This window comes from Somniosus microcephalus, chromosome 20 (assembly GCF_052327205.1).
Source record: "Somniosus microcephalus isolate GS21.2 chromosome 20, FLI_Smic_1.0, whole genome shotgun sequence".
Lineage (NCBI taxonomy): Eukaryota > Metazoa > Chordata > Chondrichthyes > Squaliformes > Somniosidae > Somniosus > Somniosus microcephalus.
This window is the reverse complement of record NC_141006.1, coordinates 81502110-81512280: the sequence shown is the minus strand read 5'-3', so window position 1 is coordinate 81512280 and position 10171 is coordinate 81502110. Positions and strand designations below refer to the sequence as shown.

Here is a 10171-nt window from a genome sequence, read left to right as displayed (position 1 = left end):
ATTTCCTCCAGTGGGGAATACAAAACGAAGGGGACATGATCTTAAAGTTAGAGCTAGCCCATTTAGGAGTGAAATCAGGAAGCACTTTTTGGCACAAAGGGTAGTGGAAAGCTGTAACTCTCTTCCCCAAAAGGCTATGCATGCTGGGCCAATTGAAATGTTCAAGACTAAGATCAATAAATGTTTTGTTAGGTAAGGGTATCAAGGCATGTGGAGCAAAGGCGGGTAAATGGAATTGAAGTACAGATCAGACATGATATAACTGAATGGTGGAACAGGCTCGAGGGGCTGAATGGTCAACTCCTGTTAACTTCAGTGGAAATAAAAATTGTGAGAAATGTAAAACGGGCTGCCGATTCACTATCACCCATTTTACATGATTGCAAAGTCAAAATCTATCCCAAAGAATTTTTACTTGGCAATGGGCACAATACACTGAGTATAGTTAATTACTTTTCTGTCCCAGAAGATTCAAATTGTTCAATAAAATACTTAAGTATAATTTGCATGTACTTCAGATACAGCAAGTCTCATCACCCTTCTATCATGCACCTTCTCCATCCAAGTCCTAAGAAAAAAAATTGGATAGCTACCTCAAAAAAGCTGTACTTCAGCTATGGGCTCCAGGAGTAATGGGCCCTAGCTCTCAATCTTTTCACTTCTTGGTTCCAATCAGAACAAAATGAGAATAGAACATTCAGTAACTATTTGGCACTGAGTTTCCCAGATGTGACAGCTCCTGATTAGGATCCAGTAAGATAAAGGGTCTAACTGGATTAAAACCTGTGGAACCATTTGTTGCTGAGATAAGGTTTTCCTCTTAGATAAAGAAGTGAACAGGGAGAGTAGTCTTGATAAAGGGTTTTGACCCAAAACGTTGACTCTAATTTCTCTCCACGGATTTGCCTGGCCTGCTGAGTTTTTCCAGCATTTTCTGTTGTTATTTCGGATTTCCAGCATCCACAGTATTTTGCTATCGTACGAGAGTAGACACTACCTTACTTACCACCACCACCACCCACTCCAAAAAAACCACAACAAATGTACAAAAATACATTATAAAATGTCATATATATTTTCAAGTCCCGTTCACCCATCACCCCTGTGCTCGCTGACCTACATTGGCTCCCGGTTAAGCAGCGCCTCGATTTCAAAATTCTCATCCTTGTTTTCAAATCCCTCCATGGCCCTCGCCCCTCCCTATCTCTGTAACCTCCTCCAGCCCCACAACCTCCCGAGATATCTGTGCTCCTCTAATTCTGCCCTCCTGAGGATCCCTGATTATAATCGCTCCACCATTGGCGGCCGTGCCTTCTGTTGCTGAGGCCCCGAGCTCTGGAATTCCCTCCCTAAACCTCTCCGCCTCCTTTAAGACGCTCCTTAAAACCTACCTTTTTGACCAAGCTTTTGGTCACCTGCCCTAATTTATCCTTATGTGGCTCTGTGTCAAATTTTTTGTCTTATATTTATTACTCCTGTAAAGAGCCTCGGGATATTTTACTACGTTAAAGGCGCTATATAAATACAAGTTGTTGTTATTTTATGTCCCTAGGCCAAAGCCGCGCTCTGCTGCCCGCCCGGAACAACCCGGCCCAGCGCACCAACTTCCGGTCCGCTCGGACCTCTTCCGCAGCGCACCAACTTCCGGTCCGCCCGGACCGCTTTCAGTGTGACCCCGCCGGTAGCGCGGGCGGGATCCGAGACTGAGGAAAAAAAATAATAAAACCCGAGAAACCCCGGGACAAACCCGAGAAACCCTGGGACAAACCTCGCCTGCCCTGACTCTGTCCCCTGACTCCGGCGCGATGATCGCCGGCCTGGCCGGGCTCGGGTCCGGGCCCGAGAGCTGCATCTTCCACTCGGTGCTGCTCTTCTCCTGGGCCGTCTACCTGTGGGAGGCCTACCTGGGCCGGCGGCAGGTGAGTCCCTCCGGTAATCCCCCGAGACCCCAACCCTCACCCCCTCTTTGTGAGTTTAAACACCGGTGTTCAGTATCTAAAGCAGTCATTGTTAAGCCGGTGATGTAATATCTGGCACATGTCCCCTGTGGCTGGAAACCAGCCTCTGATGGTGACAGTGGTGCGAAAGGAAACGTGTCCCTCAGTGATGACTGAATGGGGGTGGGGCTGGAGACTACTGCCCTGCCTGACTTGGATGTGGGATCTGCAGTGGGAGACTAGAGACTGAAATTACAGTGGAGATAAAAGTTTGTCAGCCAGATGGTTTCACAAGCTAGCAGCAGTCTGTCTGAGGCGGCGATCTCTCTGCAGTCTTCAGTGTTCTAGTGCAGAAGTGAATTCCACCAATGTGGGAGCATTTTGTGTGATTTGACTTTCAAATTGACGTTTCTCCCTCCCAGTTTTTCCCTTTTCTGTTGCTCCATCTACCCTGAGGATGGTGACTTTTTCTGCAGGACAGTTCCACGGATGCCACACCCTTCCTGCAATGTAATCTTCATTTAGATGAAAATAAGGCTGTGGCACAGCAGTCCCTGGCCTGGGCTGAATTAGCTGATGTCGGCTGGCATCGGAGTGTTACAAGTACATAATTAGCCTCGGCTCATGTGAAGGAAGAACTGCATAGTGGGAAAGGTTGAGAGTCAAAGGGAGAGCAGGTTATCTACCCTCCACTGCCGATAGAATTGGTCCATTGGGTGTGATAATGGCGCCAGTCTCTATAAGCAAACAAATTATTTTTGTAACTTCTGACCAGATTAATTTCTAATGGTGACTTTTATGTGGTGGTTTGGATTGTGAGGGTTATCCTGCTTCAAACATCGGGGAAAAGGGCACATTATATTTACCTAGGATTTCCTATTTTGAGGTAGAAAGCAAGTGTAAAGCAGTTGATGTGTTTCGCTCAGTGTTCAGTGAATGAATGCTCTGTCTGGTGTGGTCTTCAGTCTCCAAACCAGAAGATGCCAGATTCTGTGGTCTGTACTGCTGATCTTAGCCTGCTGCGTGCCTGGGTGAGGGAAGGCGGAAATCAGTCAGGCTTTCCGCTCTCAATTACTGTCAAATGACCCCTGCTGAAAAGTGGATTGGGCTTGGTTATGGTGCCTCTGTGGTTGAAGAGCCTGCTGGTGCTCAATGTCCAGCCTTACAAATGACCCCTTTAACGAGGCATTATCTTTGGAACTCCACATGAACATAAGTCGCAGAGAGGAGTGGGGATAGAATACACTTCTGCTGCAAACCTACATGTGAATTGTGTCTATTTTCCTGTTCTTTAGCGCAAGACGTACAGAGACACCACACTGGTCCCTGAAGAATTGGGGAAGATCATGGACTCTGAAACATTTGAGAAATCTCGTCTCTACCAGCTGGATAAAAGTACTTTTGGATTCTGGTCTGGCCTTTATTCTGAGATGGAGGGAACAGTGAGTAGTGCGAGTTTTCCTGAAACTACTGCAGATATCTTTGTTAATGGAAATTGTAGTGGTTGATCTAAAAGATAAAATGGAGGGTAGTTTTTTTCCTTGAGTGAGGTCTTAATTTTCTGACGTCAGTGATCTATTTCCCACCCCTACCCTGTGTTTTAAATAACTATTCACATTGTATTCTGTTAGCTACATTGCATTTTCCTGGATCAGCGCAGTTATATTTCATAAGTAGCGCGTTCCTTGTTATGGAAGTGGTCATTTTATATTGTGACATTAGATTTGCAATTAAGTTCATGCCTTTAAAAATGCTTTCTGCCCTTGTGCTTTACTAGTGCTGTACATTATTCATGGAGTCCATGAAATCAGTAAGACAGGGAAATTAGTGTGTCTCAAAATCGATCAGTAAATCTAGAATTAGGCACCTGTGTGCCTTTTAAATGTTTGTATTAAGCAGTTGTAGCCATCGACGGTTTGGTAAAAGAACATAACTTTCCACACCAATCCTAGCAGTCCTTCCCTTTCCAGTAATGGGATGTTTCTTCTCTCTCTCTTTTTGTATGTACAGTAGGAGTTGGGCTTGAAGCATGGTGGAGGTAAAGAGTGTCCCGCATTAGATTGGACATTACAGTGGTGAGCATTGCTGACTGTCAGTCAGAGTGATGTTCACTGTAGGAGTGTGATTGGACAGAGACACACTTACAGATAGGCACACTGCTTTGCTACCCTCCTGGCCTCACTTTTATCTAAGGATAAAATATAAAAACACAGCCAGCCTTTGTTTTTTTGAATTAAGTTTTGTGTACGATCCAGAGAGCTTGTCTTTTCTAAATGTGGGCAGGTTGTGAAATTTGATCAAAAATTCCATGGGAAATGTACGGCCTTAACTAAAGCAGGTATTGGGTTGGTGGGGAGGAAGCAACAGTGGGACTCCTTGCTTTTTTTATGGATCTGAAGGAGAAATACCACTGAAAGGGCCTTGGAAACCACCTTATCATGTGCAATATTATCAGTTGTCATAGTTGAGAAAAGAGGTTGACAGTTGGGATCGCTCCACGATAGAGCAGCAAAGATTTAACTTAAGGATGTTAAGACTCTATGGCCTAGAAATTGGGTTGGTAGCGCCGGCGCTGAGCGCCTAAAGAGACCTAGAATTGGGGCGATGCCCTATGTTGGGGCGGACGCTATGAAGATAGCGACAACTCAGATATTGACTATACATTTAGCGCCTGCGCTAAGTGTTTGCGCACGCCTGCGAGCGCAAGCAGTTCATGACGTCATTTCAGTGTGCAACGCCTTTTAGGAGCGCCTGAGCGCATATTGGGTGGCGCCCGGAGCCTTAGCGCCCAGTGCTATTAGTGACAGTTCGAGGGAGGGCTAACAGGCCCTTCTCGGAGTAGGGAGGCGCTATTTAAAGGGGACAGCTCTAGTGCAGAATCTTCTGCCACTTGGCCTGCTCATTGCGATCGTTGCTGGAGAGAGTTGGCGAGCTAATGTGGAGCGGAGTTCTGGGAATTTAGCTTTACAGTACTTGGGACCCTCAACCCTGTCCGAAGCACTTGCAGCACTACACCTAAAAGCCTTTTGACCAACTGGCATCGGAATGAGAGCTTGTTTGGAGGGCAACGGCCTCATCGCCCAACACTGAGAAGGGGCAGAGAGACGGCGGGAGACAGGGCCGGGATTGGCCAGAAGGAGGAGGGGCAATGGAGGTCGGCCAATCCGACGGGATGCTGCGAGGGTCTTTAGGCAGCAGGTGACAAGCCTCGACATGTCGGAGGAGCAGTGATGCGCTATCAATTACTCATAAAAGACTGAGAGTTAGAAGAGTAACTGAAGGCTTTTATTAACAACAGAATGGAGGTCTGCCTCGAGTGGTCGACTGGTCCAGGATACCAAGGGCTGGGGAGCAGTCACCTTTATACTAGGACCTGTGGGAGGAGTCAGCCGAGGCATGTCCAGGCATGTACACAGTGGAATACAAACAGGACAAACAGGAATACAAACAGTGGTTTACCACAAGCAGTGTTTGCGAAGGCTCCGATTCTGGAGGGACATTGTTACTGATCTGTGCCACCTGCTTGGTCAGGATCTGCAGCCGCGTGAACGCTGCAGAACCTCTCTGTCCGTGATGGCTAAACTGACTGATGGCTTCCATTTTTATGCCAACGGATCCTTTCAGTCAGCCATTGGGGACAATGCGACTGTCGCTCAGGTTGCAGTCCACTGTTGCATCCGGCAAGTTACAGATGCCCTTTATAGGCGAAGGCGTCAATTCATTACCTTCCCTCGGACCCTGCACAAGCAGGCGGAGGGCGCACAGGGTGTCTGTTCTACTGCGGACTTCCCCATGGTGCAGGGGGCAAGTGACAGCACACACGTGGCTTTGAGGGCACCATGCCATCATCCTTAGGACTTCCGCAACCGCAAGGGGTTCCACTCCCTCAACATGCAGCTGGTCTGTGACCACCGCCAAATCATCATGGCGGTCACCGCGCATTTCCCAGGGTGCAGCCACGATGCCTTTATCCTGCGGCTGACCTCAGTTTGTTACCTTTTTGAGGGGCTGCCTCGAAGACAAGGCTGGCTTACTGGGGACAAGGGCTATCCTCTCTGGCCATGGCTGATGACAACACTCCGTGTGGCCGACACCCCAGCAGAAGAGCTGATCAGCAGCGGCCATCAGGCGACCAGGCACAGTAAACAGCACACTATTGGTGTTGTCAAAAAGCGTTTCCAATGTCTGGAACATTCGGGGGGATCCCTGCAGTACTCGCCACAGCAAGTGGGACACATCGTCGTCGTCTGCTGCATGCTCCACAACTTGGCGATTCGACGCACACAGCCAATTCCAGCTGTCCCTCAACGAGGAGGAAGAGCAGGTGGAGGAGGAAGATGGAAGGGCTGCTGAAAGTGGAAGGGCCATACGTCAGAGGCTCATTTGGACTCGTGTCGACACCCCTGTGGCGGAATGATGAGAGTCTTAACTCATGCGCACTTTGGATGTTTGAGGGCCTCTGAATGCCAGCATCACTGAAACTAGCCACATGCACCATGCCACATTGAAACTTCTGTTTATTGGCACAAAAGTCTTTCATTACAGCTAAACAACGTAATGTCAACAGAAACCATAACTTTCAAAATAACTGTGAACTGTTCGGCAAAGCCGCAAAACTCAACAAACCTTCTGCAAATATAACAACAGGTGAGGGTGTCCTTGAATTTGGACCAAGAAAGGTGTCAGCACCTCCCTCTACAACTGGCCCCTTGAGGGAGAACGACTTCTCTTTCGCGCCCGGCCCCTTCCCTCCCTGCTGCTCCTACGTAATTGGGCCCCAGTGGCGGCCTGAAGGCTGGGGGACGCCTGCTGACTGTCTGGAAGTGCAGAAGCCCCTGAGGGACGGCCTGGCCGACCTCTGGGCTTGGAGGGTGCGGACGCAGGATGCTTGATGTGACCATGGCTGGAAGCAGTGTGGCCTGCAGGTGGTGGCAGCTGCAATGCAGGCGTCCCAGCGCTGGCATGTGCAATGGTCTCCTGCCGAGGGAGGACACCTGCACCATGGTCGGACGACACACTGGCTATCTGAGGGGAGCGGCTTGGCTCATCAGCCACAATCGCAGGCTCCACGGATTCCTGGCCTTGTATGGGATTGGAAGGGCCCGGGGTGATCCTAACTGATGCAGAGAGGGTGGCTACAGTGAGAGATCGCGTTGCGTCAATCTGGCTGTGGAGGAGCCCAGCAAGTGACTGCGTGGCAACAGTGAGGACCTGTGTGCCAGGTGCCAGTGCTTCGGAGAAGGCCTGGACAGTTCTTCCCATTGTTTCGGACAAGGCAGGTGCCGACCGCTCCACTGCCTCGGACAAGCCCTGCACAGACCTTTCCAGGAATTGTCCGAAGCCCTGAACAGTCCTTTCCATAGCCGACTCAAAGCCGTGGACAGTTCTCTCCATTGTTGGGCCGAAGCCCTGGATAGTCCTGTCCATTGTTGCCCCGAAGCCCTGGATAGACCTGTCCATTGTTTCCCCGAACACCTGGAGAGTCCTGTCCATTGTTGCCCCAAAGCCCTGGAGAGTGCTCTCCATTGTTGCCCCGAAGTCCAACATACTCTTAGCCAATTAATCTATTGACTCGGACATCTTCTCCACTGCAGCCATCAGCTCCGTGTGTCTGACCCGGGGCTGTTTGCTCATCTCAGCCAGGCGACGGACCTCATCTGCACTCTGTGCAGTAGTCATGACGACCTGCCTTGCCCTCCGGGGAGACGGTGGCCGAACTTGCCTATCCCCCGTGCGTTGCTGCATGCCGCTTGGTCCGGCAACTGGTTCATCCTCAGAGCCCCCCCCCTCCCCTCCAGGGGACTACTATCCCCAGTCTGCAGATGTCTCAGCTCCCTGGATTCTGCAGCGGCTGGTCCGGATTCCTCCTGGTCCTCGCCTCCGGTGGCATTGGCACTGGCAGCTTCAGCGCGTTGAGCCCGAGTTGGTGCTGCTTCATCTGAAAGTGGAAGAGTGGCTTTAGCAGAAGGACAGATTTGCTGAAAGGCATGCCAGATTGTGGCAAGGCTCTGACATGGCTGCACACTGAGGATGCATGCTGGCGGGGGGACCAAGTGGAAGGCAACAGGTGAAAAAGGGGAGAGTCTTACCCTCGCTGTCGGTAATGGGGTCGGCAGATGCAGTGGTCACAGGACCAGACAGACGTCCTCCAAATATCTGGTGCACTCTCTCCTCCAGATCCGTGAGAGTGACCACTTGTGGAGGTCCGCCACCGGTTCGACGCTGCTCCTTTCGAATCATCGCCAGCTTGGACTGCAGGGGAAAGAAGGGGAAGTTCTGTAACATGATGCCTTGAGACCTCATCGCATGCCCCCCATGGTGCAAGAGCCCTTACATGAGGCCTTGAGACATCTGTCCATGTGTGTGCCCAGAAAGGGCCATGGGTGCATGCTGACAGATGGCCATTGGGGCATCATTGCAGCAGGGTGCCCGAAGTCGGCTGCAGATGGAGGGAAGCACAAGTTTGCTAAACCATCACTCGCCCTAACGATCCGTGTGAGGTCGTTGAATTTCTTCCTGCACTGAACAGGGGTCCTGGTCGCCATGCTGCTGGAGTTGACCCTCGCAGCAACCTCCCTCCAAGATCGTCGGTAAGCCTTCTGATTCGGCCTCTTGCCATTATCTGGATACAGGACCTCTCGACGGTGTTCAACTGCAGCCATCAAGTGGTCCAGAGCCTCAGTGCTGAAGCGCTCTGCTCTCTGTCTAACCTTCTCCATGCTGAACAAGTTTGTAACGCCAGACAAGGGTGAGCGCCGATTCTGAGGCCTACAGGGCGTTGGGTGTTGAAGCTCAGGCTGACCCACCCCTTGAAGAGCCGGCCGGCGCCTGGAGGTCTCGTGGTTTCCCGTAATTGAGATCACCTGCGCTGCGCCCGTCCGCGTCGATAATGAGTAGCGCCTGAACTTTTGCGCCTTAAGAGCACCGCGCAACGGCTGAATTAGCGCCTCAATCCCCTTTGGGGGCGATGCAACCCAATATCGCGCCAGGCGGCGATAAGTTTCGTCTGGCTATAAACTTTGCGCAGCGCCAGTTCTAACGCCTCAAGCGGGGCTATACCCAATTTCTAGGCCTATGGCTCTAAATCTATTCTCATTGGGGGGGGAAGTCTGGGGTGGGGGAGAGATGGTAGGCTTTTTAAACTGAAGGGAATTGATAATGAAGCAAAGTATTTTGTGCTCAAAGCAGGGTAGAAGAGCCAAAGGACTTGATTCTAAGCCATTCTTTATTCAGATTCACAATTTCACTACGAATAATGAACCACTGGTCTTCTGGAAGCAGTTTAGGATTTCGCTACAAATGGAGGAAGTTGACTCACTTTTGCAACCAGCCAGACTATTCGCCGGGTTTCTTTTTCACGGATCTCTGTTTACAGAAGCAAGCAGTTAGAGGGAGCTGTTGAAATCGGTGCAAGTACAATAATCTGGAGCGGTTCACGAAGGGTTAAAAAGACAAACCAACCAGATGAGGTCCTTTGCGAACTTTTGATAAAACAAATGCTTTTCAGGGAGAAATATTAGTTTGACTTCTTGGTGAGCCAGCAGCATAGTCTTCTCAAGATTTACATAAGAGTATACCTACGTAATTATGTTCCAACGTCATGCTTCCGCAGTCAGATCAAAGCTTTTTTTAATTTGTTCTGGGGATGTGGGATGTGACCAACCACAGACATTTGAATAGTAATCAGGAAATGTTCAAGTGTGAAATTGAAACTTAACAGTTTTGCAATTAATATATCTGTAATTAAACTATCTGCATATGATGGTCACTTTGTCCACATTACAGCAGCGACTACACTTCAGAAGCACTTTGGGCCATCCTGAGGTGCTGTATAAATGCAAGCCTTTCCTTTTTGTTCCTGCAAATGGTTTCTCACCCCTGAAGCCAGTATGATGGTTTTTAAATGAATGAGACATTTTAAAAAAACATCTAGGAAAAAATACAAAACCACAAACACAATATTAAGTATTTGCAGCACAATTCTCATCAGTTTCAATATTGGTTTATTTTGTAAATCAATATAAGACGGTTATAAATGTGCGATGTACATAGTGATTTATTTAATTTGAATTCAATATTATGCATAGTGCAATATAAACAGAACTGCCCCAGTCACTAAAGTATTTGATAATAGGTGGCGATTGGTATTCAAATTTGCTCGTTCGATCCAATTAGGTGCTTTATTCCATGTAAATAATATTTTCTCCTCTCCTGAATGCACTGTTTCGTGCTGT

General features: G+C 49.1%; 1 protein-coding gene across 1 annotated transcript in view; it reads left to right on the top strand.

The window, feature by feature from the left end:
* The first annotated feature begins 1628 nt into the window (after positions 1–1628).
* zmpste24 (zinc metallopeptidase, STE24 homolog) overlaps positions 1629–10171 on the top strand; it is a 38197-nt gene continuing 29654 nt past the window's right edge. The window contains exons 1-2 of the mRNA XM_085963084.1: positions 1629–1919; positions 3233–3379. Of these exons, the coding sequence (XP_085819210.1) occupies positions 1806–1919; positions 3233–3379 (261 nt within the window). The 5' untranslated portion in view covers positions 1629–1805. The remainder of the gene's footprint in view (positions 1920–3232; positions 3380–10171) is intronic.